Raw genomic sequence first — 20,450 nt, forward strand, 5'->3', positions numbered from 1 at the left:
GCACAGGAAGCTGCTCCGCGCGGATCCTGCCAGCGTGGAAATATCACATTCAGGTCGGTGGAGCGCTGCTTACCTTTCACCGCTGCTTTACACACAGCCGTCATCAAAGCCCTCAAGAAGGGAGACGAGCTCGCCTGGGACTCGTCGAGGTTCGCCTGCAGAGCAGAACAAAATCAGGTCAGGGGGTGAGGCCAGTAAAGACGGGAAACGACTTCAACCCGTAGAACGTCAGAGAACATGATCTACGGTGCAGTACGAAGCTCGTTAGCACCTCGGCCAGCTGCACGTCAAACGGGCTGGACAACAGCCCGCCCACAGACATCTTATACGTAGACGCGTCATAGGGCGCAGGTTCGCACGTCAACGTCACCGCCATATTGAATGTGGAGTTCTGTTATTGTGAACGTGAATCAGAAAAGATGCCTCATTCCTGTGCTGCATGGAAATGTATTCTGGCTGATTTCACTACTTGTATCTGCCTTCTATAAACTAAGCCTGCACGATGTTGCAAAACTGGACACACTAAAGCTGCAGAGTGGCTATATATATATATATATATATATATATATATATATATATATATATGTGTGTGTGTGTGTGTCTATGTGTTATGGATATGTGTGTGTCTATGTGTTATGAATATAAGGATCAATTTTTTAAATCTAAACATTGTGGTCTTCATTGTTTCATAAAACCGTGTCACATGTGAACCTTTAGGAACAGACTTTTTGGGGGAGTATTAAAGAGGTAAAATTAATAATATGAGGAAAAAAAGTCCTAGGCCAATAAAGTAAAAACAACAAACAAACACAAAAGTGATAATGTTATGAGAAAAACGTCATATTATGAGAATTAAGAGGGAACATTTCCAGAATAGTCACAGTTCGCAGAATTATTTCACTCCTGGAGTAATAGGGCCAGGTTAGATTTTTTAAAATATTTTTATTCTTTAGCAGAATAAAATCAGGACAATGAAGCTAAAGGGATACAAAGATAAACTTGTAATATTACAAAAACAAAAATACTACGAATGCAAAGTATATTCAGAGATTAAAGTCCCTCTGATACTGTTAAAGTGACTGAGTAACTGCAGATTTGCCACATTTAAGATGGCGGCCGCTCTGACGCATCGCAGCATAGGCAGAACCCGCCCAATGACGCGTCTACGTATATAATGTCTATGAGCCCGCCTCTGCATCAAACATCACTTCCTACTTCATGTCCGGCACAGACGTAACGACCCCTAGTGAGTGAAACGGAATAGAAACTAGACACTGGAACAGCATAATGCTTTTATCCAAAGCGCACCTCAAAGTAAGTAAAATCTTCCTGAAATTTGTGTATTTGTCCTTGATTTGAGCAGCTAAATAAGACTATTTGCCAATGGAATGAGATATTTGCACTTAAAATAAGAACAGTTCATCTCCATCATCTTATTTCAAGTGCAGGGTACCAAATTATCTTATTTTAGGGGTAAAAATACTGTTATTTAGCTGCTCAAATCAAAGAAAAATATACCCATTTCAAGAATATTTTACTTACATTTAGTTCCCTTTTTGCAGTACAGTGAGCAGAAAGGCAGCGTACCATCAAAGATTATTGGGCTGCTGGATACTAATCGAGGAGAAGCTGAAAATGAGTCTGGGAACGAATAAAAAAAAAAAAAAAACCTGTAAATCAGTTCAAGTTTACAGACCAGTCGGCATTAAACCGGCGGACAGGGCTGCCGATGCCACGTTAAACTTATGTGACTCTTAATGGAAGTATTAGTTTGTAGTAGTGCTCTTCAGACGGCAATAAAAAACACACTTAAGGTGGATTAAACAACTGAAGTACCCGTGGTAAAGTACGGCTGAGGGGACAGCAGAGCTCTTCGTAAAGCACTTGATAGAACTATAAAGACGTGATTGCGTGGCTCATGCACTAATGCGTCCTGCAGTCGCACGAAGCTCAGCCTGGTTCTGCTGCAGGTTTCCTCCTTTTCTCTGGTGCCACACGCTAACGCAGGAGGAGGGAGCCTGGGCCTGGGCTTTCCTCGGCTGGGTTCACGCTGCGTTTGATCGGGACAGCAGGTTTTGTCATGAAAGAATTGTAAATACAGAAATAATCTCTGGTTGTAAACCTAAATTGTTTATGGTCGTCCAGAGTGACGGATGCATGGACGGTAAGATTTGTAAAACGGGCAACCTGTGACAAATAACAAGTAGTGTCAGAAATGTTCAGGGAAAACAGTGCATGGTGGATGCTGCTGTAAACCGAAGTGCTGCTTTTGTTCTCTCCTGACGTGAGCGGCTCCAAAGCAGACTCCTTCTCCTCCTGCTCCTTCTTTTCAGCCTCCACTTCTTGTAAGAAGTGTCAACACTCGTCTTGCTGTCCAATAATTGTTGGACTGAGAACTCTGTTCCTTTCTGAAGCAATTCTGCAGCAGCAGCAGCAAATCTTACAGTCCTGTATTGTGACAGCACGTAATTTCAGGATTTTTCACTCTTGTGTTTGCACAGTGGGACATATTGAAGCCCGGTGTGCTAAAGATGGATTTTTACCTACTAGCAACAAACTGAATTTCTACCTACCGTATTATTTGGACTATAAGACGCACTTAAAATCCTTACATTTTCTAAAAAATTGATGGTGCGCCTTATATGTGCTTACGGACCGATTTTATGTTGTACAATGCGTTCAAAAATCTGTTAATATGTCTAAGTAACGAAGGACGAAGTGATATTACACACTTGGGAACAATATTTAGTGCACCTTATAATCCGGTACGTCTTACATGTGGACAAAGATGCACAAATACACGTTTATTCACAGTGCACCTTATGGTCAGAAAAATACGGTATATATGAGTTATATTAGATTGATCTGATTATACATTTCTATATAATTCAATATAAATCGATTTTAATCGAGTGTCTTTGTCCTTTCTTGCTAATTGGTGCCACTTTAATAAGTTTAACAGTATTTCTGCTTCCTTTTGGCCACTTGACTTTAAAGTGCTTGCCGTCCTACCTCTACCCAGTCGAAGATCTGCTCGTCACTGGCCATGTCCTCCAGGAGGAGTTTCTCCAGCTGCTGACTCAGCTCCTCGGGAGACAGGATCCTTTTCGGCTGCACCTCCCCGGGACTTGAACCTTCTGCCTGAAGGAACTGGAGTTTCTGTTTGTGACAAAATAAAAGCACAGCGGCCCAGTGAGGATGAGAACAATCTGAGAGAATGGAAACTGTAATAGAAGTTGAGTATTTTAAACTGCTTTAACAAGTGTTGTGCCTGATGAGGACCAGGACCGGGCCTTTTATTACCGACCTGTTGTGAGATGAAAGCCTGGACATCCTCCCCTTCTGGTAGAAGGTCGGCCCAGTTCAGGCCCGATTCCCTCCACAGCGAGGCCACATTCCTATGGCTCTGTGGAGACAAAACAGCGTTGTTCGTTAAAGTCTTGTTGCTTTACTTACTTAGACAACTTTATTTGTCATTTTGTATGCACAGAGCGCGTAAAAATTCCGTTGCATACAGCTTGTAAATTGCAGTAAAAATTAAATTACAGTATAAGGTGCAGTAGTGATTTAAAAGTAAAACAATTGAAATGTAAACAATGCAGGAGAAAGTCACAGTGTACAGGTGAGTATTTAAAAAAAACATTTGTATGTACAGAATTTGATTGTGCAAAGGGCATTTGTGCAAGAATGCATTTAAAAACTAAGAGTTCGGCAGCATTTGTAATGCTAGATGGAGATGCAACGATGCAAAATGTGATGTGCTCCATCTCAAAATGTGCACGCTGCTCGAACCGCACGTTAATTCAATTAGGTAGAACTGTGTGCTTAAAAAAGGAAATGCTTATATCAGGTAATACCTTGATTATTTATTAAATAGTTAATTATGTTTAGGCAGCTTCAAAAAAAATAAAAATAAAAATGACCCAAGTGACGCTTACCATTTGTTTGCATAGTATGTGCAGTATTTCAGATATTAAGTTCCCGGCTCTTCCAACAGGAAGCAAAGGTTTGCTTAATTCACTGTGAACAAACAGAAAGGACAATTAAACTAATTAAAAGGTGCAGTAAAACAGAGCATTTGGGCGCTGGGGCTGTGCGCTCTGGGAGCGATGCTTTTGCAACACATCTGCTGATGAAGATTCTCAGACATCCAGGTCATGGTCATTCCAAAAAAGTAAAAAAAACAAAACAACAGGACTTTTTTTTTTTTTTTCCCCCCAAAAGTTTGAAGACGTTTCGCTTCCCATTCAGAAAGCTTTCTCAATTCAAAATGTCTGGAGTAGTGTGTGGAGTTCCAAGCTTTATATAAAGTCCAGTTGTGTTTTTTTTTTTTTACTTTTTTGGGGTTCGCAACACACAGCACGGGTCTTTCTGCACTAGGATGCCTGAGGCGAGTACCTGAAGAGCTCTCTCATAGAGAAGCCTCCGTCCTTCAGTAAGGGGCTGAGCAGCTCGGCCAGGTACAGCCATATGTGGGGAATGTCGATGGCCATGTCGTCGGCCAGCTCCAGCGTGTCTGCAAACCTGAGAGGAGACGCAGCAAAGCTTAGAGATAAACACTCAGTTGAAACGGATAAGTACGCACCGCTACGCTTTTATCTGCAGCTCTGACATTTACTTTATTTTATTTGTGCAATTACTTGAGGCAAAGACATCCATGTATAACCTTCACAGAGCGTCGTGTCACAGCCCGATGCTAACGCACGGCACTCTAAAGAGAGCGTGCATTGGTACGGAGCGCTGTGCTTTAATGAGGAGCACGCTGGAGATAAACACTGCAAAAACGGAACTTAAAATAAGTAAAATGTTCTTAAAATGAGTGTATCTGTCCTTGATTTGAGCAGGTAAATAAGATGATCTGCCAATGGAATAAGATTTTTGCACTTAAAATAGGAACAACTCATCTCCATCGTCTTATTTCAAGTGCATGATGTCTAAATATCTTATTTTAGGGGTAAAAATACTCATCCCATTGGAAAAAAAATCTTATTTACCTACACAAATCAAGGACAAATACACTAACTTTAAGAACATTTTACACATTTTTAGATTAGTTTGTGCAGTGAACTTGTTAGATGCTGTAAAAGACTTTAGACTGGGGCCCTTTCTGGCAAGACGTCGACCCAAAACACACAACAAGAGTTCTATTGGACCTTTTTGTATAAAAACATAATTTGTTAGAATAATCCACTAATATTGTAGAGCTAAATCTAACGAAGACCCAAAAATTTATGTTTACAGGCTGACTGAGTCGGAACTCTTTAGGACAGAAGAGTGGAGGGAGTGTGTGTGTGTGTAAATAAACAAAATAAAAAAAAAATTAAAAAATAGTCCTTCCACTTTTCACAATCATGTGTAACTTTCTAACAGTCCACCATAGAAAATCCATAAAAAACAAAGTTTATGGTTGTAGAGTGAAAAATGTAAAAAAGTTGTTTTTGTAAAAAATGATAGTCTTTTAACTCAAGAATTAAAATAAACATACCAAGAGAAATGCATAATGGCTCTTTTATAAAACATAATTATTTAATAATTATGCCTCAAGATAAAATAGTAGCTTCAATGCCGAACTGCTAAAGCAAGAATTAATGAAGTTTTGATGCTCATAAAAGTTTTAATCTTAATGCATCTGCCTGAATGAAGGATATTTTACTCCACAGACGGTGCCTAATACCAGAAAGGCTACCCCACTGGTCAGGAAAATGAGTACAAATGTAATTTGAAGATGTAGCAATTTAAACTTCTGGCACTGCTGCGTTCTCAGGCAACATGCGAGCAGCAGGTTGGACCGACCCTCTGTATAACTGGGCTTTGGGCAGCAATCCCTGCTGCACCAGCTGGAAGAGGAGCTGGCCCATGTGGTCCCGGGTGATCTGACTGCGCTCCAGGGTCGACTCCACCCCGACGCGCACAAAGACGTGCAGCTGAGAGCCCAGGTCCAGCTCGTCCACGCACTGGACAGCCTCCTGCGGGGAAAAAAAAAACAGACGGCATCGTCAGGACACGCTCATCAGGGGAACGCGGGGGCAGCCAGGAGACGGAGCCGACTGCGTCAACGTAAATCAATACTTCAGGGCACGGGAACAAACCCTGCTGAGTCAGCAAAGTCATCAAAACAACTGCTGGTCAGGACCAGGGCTTTAAAGTCCCTGGAGGTAAACAAGGCTCTGAAAGGATGCCGCCTGACATGACTCTGCAGGGAAGAAACGTTCACGCGGCCGTGCGCTGACGGAATCGCTGAACTCAGAACTACCTTGTAATCGTTTATGTGCAGGAACTCGTCAATAATGGACTTTGACTTCCGTTCGATCTCCTCCTCCGAGCGGGCGGGTCTGTCGGGCTTCTGGACCACCGGCTCGGGTTTCGCTGTAATAAGAGCGACATTTGGATCAATGCTGGGAGCGCTCGGATGAAACCCACACATAAACACATCGTCCACATCTCAGTCTGACAAACTGAAGCACTTAATGCGTTATCTTGTCAGGACAACACAGGAACCGGTAAAAAAACACCAAAAAAAAAAAAAACACACAGACTGTAAGTAAACGGCCACAGAAGCTGATTTCTTCCCATCACTGTTCTGCACTTTTGATCCAGAAAACGGTACCGTTGGCGTAGGGCTGGACGATAATTCAATAGCAATATATATTGATCGATAGACATATATCCAAGATAGAAAAAAAAAAAGGGTCAATAAAAAGTCCAATAGAATAACAGTTTTCCTTCCTTTTGCATTTTAGCCATGTAGGTTAATATTACAGTCATTACATCCTCCCAGCCAATCACAACGCAGACTCAGGAACCAAGCCCCGCCCCCTTCAAAGAGTTCAGAGAACACGTGTTCTTTTTCATTTTTTAAAAAACTTGTAGTTTTGGTTGAATAATGGGATGTGTTTGAATTCAGTGTTTGTGTGTTCTGTATCTAAAAACAGGTTGCTAAGCAACAACATAAAATTACCCGGGCTGCACTTAAAATATATGTTCTTTAATTTGTTGATAATTATCGATAAATATGATTTCTATTTCATCGATATGCTTTTTTTCCCCCTATATCGGCCAGCACTACGTCGGCGTTCTCACCGGGTTCCCGGACTTTCCCGCGCTCCGGCTCGGTTCTGTCCTCCGCGACGCTCGGCCTCCGGGGTTCTGCTGCCTCCCGCTCTCTGCGTGGCTCCTCTGCGTTCTGAGTCTCCAGCAGCTCTTTGGAGGAGCCGCCCCTGGTGAACGGACCGGGTCGCGATGACGGCGGGGCGGCGATCAGCGGCTTCTCGCTGCGCTCCCTCACCGTGTTGGTCCGACCGCTGAGAGGAGAGACGGACGCGTTAAAAGGAGAGGAACACGGGGCGGCGGGGAATAATGGAGGAGATCCAGTCGGGCTCTACCTCCCCAGAGTTCTTCTGGAGTCGTAGTCCGGGTTCTGTGGAGGCGGGGTGGAGGGCTGAGGTGACGGCGTGGACTGCAGCGCCGAGAAACGGTTTAGGCCAGCGGTCCGAGACAGTTCTGATGGGACGAAAGAAAACATGAATGAGAAACGGGACCATAAATAAAAAAAATAAAAATAAATGCTTTTTCTGGGTGTAAAATAGAAAACATCTGTAACATCCCACAGAATCATGCATTAAATTTTGATAAATTTAAACATTATTAAATAGAAAATGAACATAAAGCTCTTTTTATTACACAGATGTTAGAGGATAAAAAACACTTTTGGACCTAAATGTTAGATATTTAACAGTTGCTTTATTTCCAGCTAATGTGCAAATTTAAAAGTATTATTCCTTCTGTTTTTCACCCTTCCAAATAAAAGTCTGAACACATAAGTTTGCTCTCTAGCTGAACCAAAAGGTGGACTAATAAACAGAAATGCCTCAGCGTTATATAATTAACAGTAACCATTTAACGAGTGAATCGCCGGCTCCTATTGAGCTTCACTTCATCATCTTTAGTTTAAAACAAAATGGTCTCTTGCTCGTTTTTAAGTTGCTACCTGGTATCTTACCCGAGTCGCTGGCCTTGGCTCCTCCGCTGCTGCCCTTCACCCACGTGACTTGAGCGCGAGGGCCCAGCTGGATCTTCTCGTCCATCTGAGGCTGCAAAAATCCACATTGTTACTCTAAACTGGAAACAAAAATCTCAACAGTTCAAAAGATAAATCTTCTCAGATCTATTAGTATTGATCTATACATGAAAATAATTGAAAACTAACTCCTAAGTCCCCAGAGTGATCTTTTTATCAGGCCTCTCTGCTTCAATGTGGTGAAAACTCATAGAAAGCTTGTCGACTCAGGTGTTCATCATTAGCGGCGCTAGCTAGTCCACTGTATCGATTTTTGTTCCCTGACGCCTTTACAATCTGGACCCAAACACCAGTTTGTTAAACAGTACCCAACATGTCCAGCAGGGGGACTGACTGAAGCTAAACCTGGGTAATGCAGACCAGATGAGGACAGGGTGCCTTAAAAGCACCATTACCTTCCACAAGACCCAGCCTGCTGGAGGGGGAACAGTTTTAAATTACTTTCTGCCAAAACAAAAACACGCAGTCCTGGGTGGACAAACGATTAATGAAGGTGAGCGACTTGTCGCGACACGAAGAACGTCTCCACGGATCTACGTTAACAGTGCAGAACAGAACTGTGTATATACACAACGTGTTCAACAAGGAGGCAAAAACGCTGAACTTTTGACAGACTGAAAAGCATTTTGCTTCCAATAAGCATGAAAAACTGCTGTTTGATCGCAGCTTTCCATCCTGCAGTTCTTCATGCGGCGATGAATCATCTGATCTCAGAAAGCTGAATGGATTTCAGAGGACTACAGGACAAGTTTAGGGTCGGCAGGTCTCTGTGACTCAGACACACTGGATGCTTCACCTTCACCAGTTCGTCAGTCACCATCCCCTCATGATTATTAACTAATACGGCGTGAGGGTATCCGGCAGGAGTGTCGAGAACGGCTAATCGAGTCAACCTGGAAAACTTTTCCCTATATTTTAATTTCAGAGAAAAAAAAATCCCAGTAAAAAACTAAGCATTAGAATAGAAGTTGTAAAGACGATCCCCTGCCTGCCTGCATACATAAGATGGATGTTTTCTTTTCTATAAATCTCCCATGTATTCTGAACTGATCAGGCATATCTTTATGACCAGTGCGGCCACCTTGACGGCACCTTGAGCCTCCTTACGCGGCTCAGCGACGCCCTCGGTGCTGCCTCACACCAGCTGTGAGAGTTTTCTAGGTCTGAGCCAGTCATCTATCCATCACAACTTGACTCAAAGCCTTACTGTTGTCCATTTCCCCCGCGCTTCTAAGAAATCAACGTTAAAGACAACATTTTCATTTACTACCCAAAAAACAGGTGCCATGATGAAAAGAAAATCAAGGCTATTCACTTTGCACTAGTGGTCATAATGTTATGCCAGGTCATCTCTTGTGAACGGATGTTTGCCAGATCAGAACAGCAGCCAACACTTTAACTCAATGTGACGACTAAAGCTCCACATTCGACCTGCTGCCAGGCGGCGGTTTAATGTCCAACCAGCTGTGGGTTTATGGAGTAATAGCAGGATGGCGGCGCAGGTTTCTGCAGCGGCCGAGGCGCTTCGGCTCATTTTGTTTGCTTTTGTGTTCTTATTCGTGTTATCGCCACTCCAAGCTCTAATACAATACATGAGGAGAGGAGCTGTTGGAACTGAGAGTTCACAAACCATACAGACGTATGGAGCGGCTCTTCTTCCTCAGGACACCAAAACGTTCAGGACTCTCCACCAAACTGCTAAAGAACTTCTACAGAGCTACCATAGAGAGTGTTGTTATGTCTCAGCATAACTGTGTGGTATCAGAGCTGCACAGTCCAGGAGAGGAAGGGCTTAGCAGCGCAGGGGATTGTGGAATGCAGTCTGCAGGATCTAGACTTAATTTATGCCGAACGAGTCCAAAGAAGGGCCAGACATCTCCACTGTTCCCACCCACCCAGACAATGTTTGTCCCTCTCCCATCATGTAAACGCTTCAGAAGCCTCAAAGCCAAAACAAATAAACTTAGAAACAGCTTCTTCCCAAGAGCTGCGAGCGCAATCGCCCCCCTGATGGGAACCTGCAGTCCAACGCTTTAAAATTACCCCACTGTTACCAACCCACCATGCGTTACAATCATCTTAATGTTACTGCCAACTGCAGAACATCATCTCTGAATATCTAAATGCACATTTCTTTCAACAAAGCCTCAAATCATCTGATCTGTGACTCTCCTGAGCGCTCCAATAAAACCAAAAACAAACATTGTGACCCTTGTTCACTGCCTGTTCGTCAGCTTCATTATGTGTAATGTGAACCGCCGTGGCCAAAGAGAAATGTCGCCACGGTGACAATAAAACACTCTTGACCCTAAAACAGACAAAGACAACATGGCTGCGTTCACACTGCAGGGAAATGCGACCCAAAGCCGATCTTTTTGCCCATATGCGACCCATATCCATCTTTTTCACGGCGGCGTGAACGGCCCAATTCCGATCTTTTCACCCCCTCAAAAAAAATCTGATATGTGCCACTTCCATATGTGGTACATAATTCCGATACGTATCGGATTTTTGTCAAAGCGCCCGCAGCGTGAACGGTCATTTAGCATTTTATCCACGTGTTACGTCACCCTCCTGTCTCTCACTACTAATCCAGACATTAGTAGCAGCTAGCGCTCCATAAAAGACCATTTTTAGCTGCGCTGCTTTCTTCTTACCTTACCTGGTCTTCCTACTATGTGGTCTTAACATTGTCAGCTCCTTTGCTCCACAACTTTCTAATAACAAGGAGAGATGCGGGCCGGTATCCTCGCTTTTTTTTTTTTTTTTTTTTTTTTTTTTTTTTTTGCAACTTTATTTAAGACTTCTAGAAACAATTCACCATTACTTCGCTCTCTGACGTCTCCCTCTTATCTGTGCATGCGGGTCGCTTTGCGGTCTCGAACTGTACTACTGATTTAATAGTAGTATGAACGACCAGCCCAAAGCAAATCCAATTTCAGCAAAAAAAGAAAAAAATGGGAATCGAACACCAAGACCTGCAGCGTGAACGTAGCCCATGCGCCCCGGCTGCAGGACTCACCTTGGAGATCTTTGGGATCTTATTGGGGTCGATGGTCCTGCTGTTCTTGGTCATGGGCACAGTGTTCCAGGTTTCTTCTTTGCGCGCCTCCCTCTGTTCTCGTGGATCTGCGGCGCCACAAAGCAGAATTTTAGGAGGAATTAACTGATTCGGTGGAATGGTACATTTCATATGCAGGAATTGTCCCGTTGCCTTCCACCGGTTCTGCCGCACATGATGAAATATGAAAAGTCTGAGCTTCACTCTGAGCTTTAAAGCGGATTTCAACCACGGGACTGACCTGGCCGTCTCTTGCTGTCCTTGGAGAGCAGCTGCTGGTGGACCTTCCGCTGCTCTTCCTGCTCTTCAATCTTTGCCTCCTTGTGGATCTGCTCAATGGTCTTTGGGCCCTGGTCGGCTCTCCTGGACACCCAGTTGTGCTGCGGAGGAGGGAGAACGACATTTAGCTCTAGAACCTAATAAACGGCAGCCCGAAGACGTAAGCTTTCTCTTTTTAAGTGTAAACCTGTAAATTGCTGATTATCCATCAATAATTGGAGCTTCCAGAACCATAAAGCGATTCTCTATTTGGTCGTTTCTTCTATGGACAAAACAAATCAGGTGTATTCAATGGGACAACTCGTGCCGCTCAATTCTTCCTTTTCACATTGAAATCATTCATTTGTGCTCTACATAAAGTGGAACTGCAATGCTTTGGTCTGAATCCTCATTTTTTTAGCCCCACAGCTACTCGTTTTGGTGCCGTCTCTTTAAATCTAAACGAGGCATTTTTGTAGTATGCTGCGGGACAATCTAATGAACCAACAACCCAACATTTTGACTTGTCCACTTGTAGGTTTGGCAGCCTTCTGCTCCGACTACAAAATCGCAGCGGAAAATGAAAATTACAGATTAGCAAAATTGGTAAGCCAGATCTCCATGACACTGTTTAGCAGTTTTGCAGCAAATACTGAGGCAAAATTCAACAGAGAAAACTGAACGGCTTTAAAAAATAGGACCCAAACATAAAGACATCTAAACAGCACGTGGACAGACCAACTTAAAAATGTCTGCACTCCTAGAGGCTACAAGTACACAACAAAATGCATTTCAGGGCTAAAAATTTGGATTTTGCATTTTATGGTTAAAGCTATAATTGGTAATCCTGTTCAGAAACGCTTTTTTGGAAGACTGGGTAAAAAGGTCCTTCCATCCTGAAAGTAGTTAATACATTATGGATTAGGAAAAAGAAGGTTAAAAAAATAGTTTTCTGTTGGAGCTGCAGGGCTGTAAAAACTCGGTCCAAAGGGCTTTGGTTAGAGTTTTGTTCCTGCTTTCATTCCCCTCTGTCTCTCAGGTTCTGGGGGTATCGCCTTATCTACTGGTTGTCCCACATGCCAATCATTCTGACATAACGCCAGTGTCTGCGCTTGTTCCTTCATAACTTCCACTTACTGGCTGCGCATGCACACTTGTAGTGTTTATGTATCTGGTTAGCTTAGCGGCTAGGTTAGCGGCTAGCTGTTCATTGTAGCTCCGCTGCTCTCACTGAAGGCCTTGAACATGGCTAAGAGCCGCATGAAGGAACCGCGTTCATGTTTATGAGAAGAAGAGGAAGGCCACAGTAGAAAGAAATAAGACCAGAGTTATTAAGAAAAGAGACTTCGGGAAACTTCTGGAAAAATCGCAGACTGCAGACTAAGCAACCTGTAATGATTGTTGAGTCGATATGAACCAGTCGGTGATAAAAGTCCCCAAAACAGGGTTTTACAAACAAATGAAACATATTCATTCGTCGTCTACTCCCGCTAATCCCTGCAGGCTCACGGAGGGCGCTGGTGCCCATCTCCAGCGGTCATTGGGCAAGAAGCAGGGCACACCCTGGACAGACCGCTACTCCATCACAGAAACACACAACCATGCAGACACACATACACACTCACACCTAAGGGGAATAAGCAGAGACATTTAACCTACACTGCAAAAACAGAACTAAAAATAAGTACAATTTTCTTGAAATTAGTGTATTTGTCCTTGATTTGAGCAGGTAAATAAGACTATCTGCCAATGGAATGAGTATTTTTACCCCTAAAATAAGATAATTAGATATAATGCACTTGAAATAAGTTGATGGAGATAAGTTCTTCCTATTTTAAGTGCAAAAATCTTATTCCATTGGCAGATTATCTTATTTACCTGCTCAAATAAAGTACAAATACACTCATTTAAAGAAACTTATCTTATTTTTAGTTCTGTTTTTGCAGTGTAACAGTCATGTTTTCTGATTGCGGGAGGAAGCTGGAGTACCCGGAGAGTACCACACATGTACAGGGAGAACATGCAGGAAGGCTCCAGGCCGGCATTTGAACCCAGAGCCTTCATGCAGCAAGGCAACAATGCTACCAGCTGCTCCTCTGTGCAGCCCCAACCGTTCACAATGTGATGAAGACTACCTTAATATTTCACAAACTATTTCTGCTGATGCAGCAGCTTCTTAAAATGATTCTAGATTATTGAGAATATTGCTTTTTTAATCATCTCCCCAACATTTAGCACAGACAGCTACCTACATTAGGTTCATGAGGACGGAAACTGAGGAACTTGGGAGTTTTCCTTCCTTGATACATTTAAGTGCCTCGTTCTTTCACATTATTAGACTTTAATCTGTTCATTTTCCCTTTATTTACCCTTCAGAAGCATCTTATGCTGGTTTAAGTTAACAGGGCGCTGGATGCGGTGATACTACTGCAGGTGAGGGTTTCTCCTGATTTCTGTCTGCACCACAGAACACAGCAGCGTCCCCTCAGCATCTTGGTTCAATCATCCTGATGTTCTCACATTTAGGTGTTGTTCTAGAAATCCTGCAAGCTGCTCTTTTGGAAACTTTGCCTACTTTTTTGTGGCCTTGTGACCTCCAATTCTTCTACGAACTTGGTGTTTAAAAACTCAACAAAACAAACACTTTGCAGTCTTCTGGTTTGAGGGCATCGGCAATACTAATCCACTCACGGAGAGCTCTCTAAATAACGGTGAGGAAGCCGTTTATTGCAAACTAAACCAAGCAAAATACCATCGGAAAACCTGGTGAAATGTACCCACAACAGGAGGCGAAGGGCTCATTTTAAACATTTTAGCCATTTTAAAACAGTGGCGGTAAATTTGCCTTACCAATCTCAGGTCTATAACATCCTGGAGCATAAACCGGATCCTAGACGACGTCTTCCGCTCCTTGACGATTTTCTCCATTTGGTTGAAATACTGATCCATGCGAGGCTGTAGAGGAAAACGAAGAGTGTTAGAAAAGTTTGGAATGAGCTTCTGTGTGTGAATAGGAGGATGTTGGAAAAGAACATCCTCCTCGTAGGGATGACCCAATCTGATAACGGGTTTTGGATCTGATTTCTAGAAGACCCGTATTTAGAGTCCCTGACCAAACTCATTTCTTGATACCTGTTGCTGCCCTGGCAAGATACAGACACATTTTGTGCGACCATTTTTTTCTACAATCAATCACCGTTTTTGTGCTGCCACCTCGAGTGACGCGGTTTTAGAACCACATATAAAAAAGGTAAAGATTTTAACCTTTAAGAAGTGTTGGAATGGGACTCACTAGCACCTGCAGTCTATTCTAAAATGACTGATCAGTATCGAAGACAAAACAAATGTCACATTTCTTTTTGTTTTTTACATTTAAACAACTACAGCTCAAAAGAGACATGATTGCTCCAAGAGGTCCATGAATATTTGCCTAAATGAAAAATAAATGCTGTACAGTGAGCAGAAAGACGCAGGTGTTAGATTAACCCTGGCCACGTTTCTTTAGATTTGCCCCAAAAATTTCTCTGTAACCCGCAGACAGTTGTTCAGAAGGGGAAAAAAAAAAAAAAAAAAAAACGAGCCGGTAAAGGCGGTCTAAGTCCGGATCAAACACCTCAAAGTGCAGCAGATCCAGCAGAAAGGCACTGGCATCGTCAGAGCATCAGAGGACTCTGATGGAGAATCTGTGGCGTGTAAAGGAGCCTCTGGGAACGACTGCGGTTCTTACAACCTACAAACCTCTGAGGGATTTTCCCCTCAGCCTCTGGATTAGTGGTACCCAACCGCTGCTGGACCAAATCCCACCACAGCCCTCAGTTCTATGCCTCTAAAACCCCGAGAGTATAAAATTCAAACCACAACACATTTTTTTTAATAAATCAGATATCACATCACACCTTTGACCCAACCCAAGAGAAAGTCTTTTTTTAGGGCATTTAGAGTTGAGACCCATTCATTTGGCTAACATTAAAAGTAAAGAAATGCACCAGTGAGTTTCCATAAAGGATAAATCTGTTTAGGTGGCGTACAGAGGAAAAAACCCCGACACGCTTATCTTGTGTTTCCACACACAGAACAAAGGCTATTTCTACACTGTGTGTCCAACGGAGAAGCCTGACACATTCATGGGAACTCTAGTTACTCAAACTGAGCTTCTAACCTCCACAATGGCATACCGCGCACGTGACGTCACCGACTCAAGAGCAACGCCCCTTTTGCCGCTTAGGTAGGGCATACAGGAGAGAACGCCCGTAGCAACCAGCTATTACATGCGCAACAGAACCAGCGATATGACCGACTTTGCAGCCGTTAAACTTTCCCAAGACGATGTTCCAGGCGCACGGTTTACTGGTCGCACTGTAGAAGAACACACCAACCTTCAGCTCAAACGATGGCTTGAGTGTCGAGGGTTTAAAAAGCCTGGAAAACTGGCCGAGTTGATCGAACGGTAAGTTTTGTTTTTTTTCCTGCGTGGCGGTCATGGCGTCGTCGGCCGTTTTTTTTGTTTGTAATCACCGTCCAGGAATGGGTATATGTTTAATGTTTGTCTCATTTGAAATGTTTTTGAGTAAGCTATCCTGGTAGCAGGGTATCAAGTTAGCGCCTGCTACCATGATAGCCTATATGCTATCATGGTAGCAGGCGCTACTTTATTAACATGTCGGCCACCAAAATACTCTTACCTTGACTTGATGTCGCTGGAATTGGGTCAGGATGTTCTTCGGTTGTGCCCTTTCCTCCGACAAAATGCTTGCTACATATGTACTTGAATTTGGTAACTTTTTCCGGGTTGAACTGTTGTGTAGGCCGACCGCCCCGGTGTACCCAGCGCACACATTTCTCCTTGGCAGTCTTGAAGAAAACATCCTTCATATGCGGCCGATCAGCGTAACTCGAGTCGCTGTTGCACGTTCCATAGCAACAATGTTTAAAAACCATGGTCTTAGATTTGGAAAAAGCAGTCGTTTACCGAGTAAAACCAAGGGTAACGCACGTCTCTTTTACAGCGAAACAGCGGCGGACTATGCAAGCTTGTCCTACTGCGTACCACGTGATGTGACGTCATCGTGACGTTACGTTTCTAAAAATAGCTCGCTCGCGGTACGCCATTACAGCCTTGCATCCAACACAAGTGCTCTGAGTCGACTTAACCCTCCAATTCAGCGCAAACCGGCACATTTCTTTAATTTCCAGCCGTTTCTCGCAGCATAATCCCAATTTCCTCATGTTCCGGCTCACCTTGGCCTTCTCAAAGTCGAGGTCCTTCCCGATCGTGGTAAGCAGCCTGCACAGGCACTCCAGAGACTCTTGGTCGTGGTTCTTCAGCAGCTTGACCACGCAGTCGTGCATGATGGCTTCGGTCAACATCTTGAGCTTGAAGAGCTCGCCGATGAACTTGATGTTGCCGATGGAGCGCCGCCTGGCCTTGTCCTTGGCCTCCTCCAGCTCCTCCCGAAGCCGCTCGCGCTCCGTCGCCTGACGCCAAAAAAGCCGCGCGTTAAACATCGCCGTCGCTACCTTCAACCAGAACATCAGAGCCAACAGAGGCTACCAACCGATGCAGCAGAGTCCAGCTCTTTCTGCTTCCTCTCGAACACCACGTCGTCTGCCTTGTCCTTCTCAAACTCCTTCTGGCAGCGGTTTAGCAGCAGCTTGCGAAAATTTACAGTGGAGTTGGGTTTGTCCGTCATCTGCACTTTGAGCTGCTCGGAAATTAACAACAACAGTAGGATTAAGAGGAAAAACTGGACTTGAGCCATTTAGAGCCGTGTAAAGAGCTGCTTACCGTGGCGAGGCAGCGACACATTTGTCCGTAGGCCACAGAAAAACTGGGCTCATCGATGGCCTTCTCAAAAACCAGGTCGATGACGCCTTTGAGCCTCTCCTCGGTGTCGATGGTCAGATCGGTGACCTGCTTCATCAGCTGGTTGAACTTCTGTGGCGTCAGCTTGTTCAGGATGCTCCGTACCTTCCTGAAGAGCTCCTGCAGCACAGGAAAAACAAAGCTGGCGATAAGCTAGGGCTGAATCTGAATATTCATGCAGCATTTCCTTTGCTCTCGTCTGTGTGTGTATGTGATCTTGTTCCCTGCCTGAGTTTTCTGCGTCTCCGAATCCTCTGGAAGGCCCTCTCTCTTCAAGTTTGGCTTCCAGGCGTTCTCCGACTTTTTCAGCTGAACGTCATCGTTGACGGAGACGTTCACGATGATCTTCCTGGGTGGAGGCCGTCGGGTCCCCATGTTCATGAGCTGCGGGTGCAGATGGAAGAAAAAAAAGTTCTCATCATGGCTTCTAAGTGCTACCGTAGTTACCGGAAAACGAAGACGCAATCCACGTTCTCCTTAAAGTTTTAGGAGCTATATTTTCTGGACAGTAGATTCTGCGTTAATTAATTTACATTTCATACATTTACCGCATAAAACTGCTCTATTTATTACATTTTCTTTTCCTCCTTGCTTCATTTCAACCCATTGAAAAATTTACCCGTTTTATTTTGTGGTGCTTTCTATTTATTTATTTTTTGTTATTCTTACTACTTCTCTCTTTTTTAATTGTCTATATACTTTTTTATTCACATGTTTGTGTACGGTAAGAAGGAAGGATGTGGGTTATTACTGATCTGTAACATAATCTTGTAGGATTGGGGAGGGCTGGGGAAGGGAGGGAATGAATGGTTGTTGTTTTTGTAAAAAGGAAAAAAAATAATCCTTATCATTGTTTGTACTTGACCTTGTTATGTGAATAAAAACATGAATACAAAAAAACTGCTCTATTTAAATGGCCTTCTGCCTGTTTATCCAAAACTTCTGTTTTTGGATCAATTTAAATGCATACCTGAGAAAAAAAACAAAACACTCAGTTTGTGTGTGTGTGCAGTTTGTGTGTGTGTGTTTTTATGAATGAATCTATGATCTACCGTGCGTATTTGTGTGTGTGTGTGTGACTCACAGCAGCTCCCCGTCCTCCGCTCATCTGTCTCCCAAAGTCAGCGAAAGCTGGGGTGAAATCAGGTCCCCTGGAAATCACCCTGGAGTCCACCGCCCGGGATGGCAACTTGTTTTGGTTCATCTGCGTGACACAAAGCATATTCACCGTCACGCATGTGTGCAAATACGAAGCCGGGCCGACCAGCAGGGGGCGCAACGACCCTCTTGCTGCTCTGGCACCAGCGGCGCTGACTGGGAGAGAGAATATGTGTACGTTTCTTTCCCCAGTGATCCTACAAAGAGGAGCTGCTACCAGCGATGGGCAGATCAGAGAATTAGGGTCAGAATCTCCCTGCGCTGAGATTAAAACGTGCTCTTTATAAACTTGTTCCGGGGGACAGTAGTTTGGGACCAGATGTGAAAAAAGGAGAAGACAGGAGAGTGTGAGGCGTTCGCGGGGGAGGAGTGGGGGGGGAACGAATCCGACTCTTTGGTCGGTCAGCTGTCCTTGACTTCCTCTCGAAGCTTTTCCAGAGAAATTCGGCTTTCTCCCCCGTGAGAAAAACGAAACTTTGAGACGCTGTTCACCGGGCCTTTTCAAAGAAACTGTGTGTGGGGGGGGGGGGGGAGGGGCATGTGCTCCTAACGCTGCCAAGGGTGACATAATAGCTATGTGATTTTAATCAAAACAGCATTTCAGCAGGCCGTACGCTCCACCCAGACATATACGAGGATCTGGAGCAGCAAAGCAAACTGCTGCAGCTTTGATCGAGCCGCTCCGATGGGCTAAAACCATGTTGTGCATTACTGAGAGGTGGCAGAGAGAGAAATTACTTTCATTTAGTAGTCAAGTGGAATCAGCACCATTGATTATGCTTAGAATTAATTAAGTTAATCTTATTTGATCGCTTTATTGCTTCTTCTCTGCACATTATGAGGAGCCTCTATGACTAAGTCCCAGCACGAGGTTCTATGATTAACGAACAATCATCTTAGAGACTCCCACTTAAACGAAGGAAGCATGCGTCGCGATAAAAGACCTCATAACCTTATTATTACTTTAGCTGGCAGCTGATTATTAAGCATCCGCAGGAGGCTCCGGTTATTTCCCCCCCCCCGGCATGGGACGAAAAGGAAAAGTGCGGCGCAAATTACCGATCGCGTCAAAGCGACTGGAGATCAAGCCGCAAGAGTCCACGACGTTTCTTTACGTGCAAACGATGAAAAAATGCAAAAGGCGTGGATGTTTCCAGAGAAATGGTTGCGTTTCACTTCAATTGCAGCAAAATATCCTCATTGGCAGCTGAAACTAAACGATGCAGCGTTCACCTTTCAGTTCACCTACAAGTGCGTATGAATAAGTTAGAATATCACTGAAAAGTTTAGTTTGATCATTTGAGGCAAAAATAAAACCCGCGTTATGTGGATTAGTTACACACAGTCATACGTTTCAAGTAGGGCTGTTAATTATTAAAAATTAACTAATTAGTCGCACGACTGTTAGAAAATTAACCACGATTAGTCACATCTGAAATCAGCTCATGAAGGTAATGAAGTTATCATTTCAAGAAAAGTGGCTTTTATCGTTTAAAGCTGGGAAATAAAACACTAGATGGGCCGCGTTGATGTGACCGACGATGTCCGACGTTTAAGCTTTTTTTCTTTTTTTAAAAACTTGTCGTTTTGGTAAAAAGTTGGTTGAATAAAGGTTGAGTTTGAATTCAGTGTTTGTGTGTCCTGTATCTAAAATTTGTTTGCTAAGTAACAGTTTAAAATGGCCAGGCTGCACTTAAAATACATGTGTTGAATTTCTTGATAATTATCAACATCGATCAATATGATAAGCTTTTTTTTCCTATATCGCCCAGCCCTAAGTGCTAGTTTCAGGCTTTTATTTATGTTACTTTTGACGATAATGGCTTACAGTTACTATGAACGCAAAATGTGAAACTTTGAAAAAATTAATCTTTTTGACTCTGGAGGCCTTTGTTTAACAGAAACCTACCAGAGAAAGAAGGGGAAGAGATGCATCATTCTATATAGCTCTGAAACTGAATTGTGCTGTTATGCACTTTTCTTTTGTTTTTACCTCTTTTATTCTTCTATTTTCCTATAGATTTTTAGATTTT

General features: G+C 43.5%; 1 protein-coding gene across 6 annotated transcripts in view; it reads right to left on the reverse strand.

Moving 5' to 3' along the window:
• Nucleotides 1-20,450, reverse strand: part of eif4g3a (eukaryotic translation initiation factor 4 gamma, 3a) — a 70,335-nt gene that overhangs the window by 4,251 nt on the left and 45,634 nt on the right. For all 6 annotated transcript variants that reach the window (XM_012881720.3, XM_021308195.2, XM_012881724.3 and 3 more), the window contains 18 exons: nt 18,344-18,463; nt 17,488-17,643; nt 17,182-17,379; nt 16,952-17,098; nt 16,635-16,871; nt 14,247-14,351; nt 11,380-11,518; nt 11,100-11,206; nt 8,000-8,090; nt 7,383-7,500; nt 7,081-7,301; nt 6,254-6,366; nt 5,794-5,966; nt 4,399-4,524; nt 3,939-4,020; nt 3,308-3,406; nt 3,013-3,159; nt 74-155 (listed from right to left, as the gene is read on the reverse strand). In XM_012881720.3, the coding sequence (XP_012737174.2) occupies nt 74-155; nt 3,013-3,159; nt 3,308-3,406; nt 3,939-4,020; nt 4,399-4,524; nt 5,794-5,966; nt 6,254-6,366; nt 7,081-7,301; nt 7,383-7,500; nt 8,000-8,090; nt 11,100-11,206; nt 11,380-11,518; nt 14,247-14,351; nt 16,635-16,871; nt 16,952-17,098; nt 17,182-17,379; nt 17,488-17,643; nt 18,344-18,463 (2,461 nt within the window). The remainder of the gene's footprint in view (nt 1-73; nt 156-3,012; nt 3,160-3,307; nt 3,407-3,938; nt 4,021-4,398; nt 4,525-5,793; nt 5,967-6,253; nt 6,367-7,080; nt 7,302-7,382; nt 7,501-7,999; nt 8,091-11,099; nt 11,207-11,379; nt 11,519-14,246; nt 14,352-16,634; nt 16,872-16,951; nt 17,099-17,181; nt 17,380-17,487; nt 17,644-18,343; nt 18,464-20,450) is intronic.

The sequence above is a fragment of the Fundulus heteroclitus genome, chromosome 20 (genome assembly GCF_011125445.2).
Source record: "Fundulus heteroclitus isolate FHET01 chromosome 20, MU-UCD_Fhet_4.1, whole genome shotgun sequence".
Classification (NCBI taxonomy): domain Eukaryota; kingdom Metazoa; phylum Chordata; class Actinopteri; order Cyprinodontiformes; family Fundulidae; genus Fundulus; species Fundulus heteroclitus.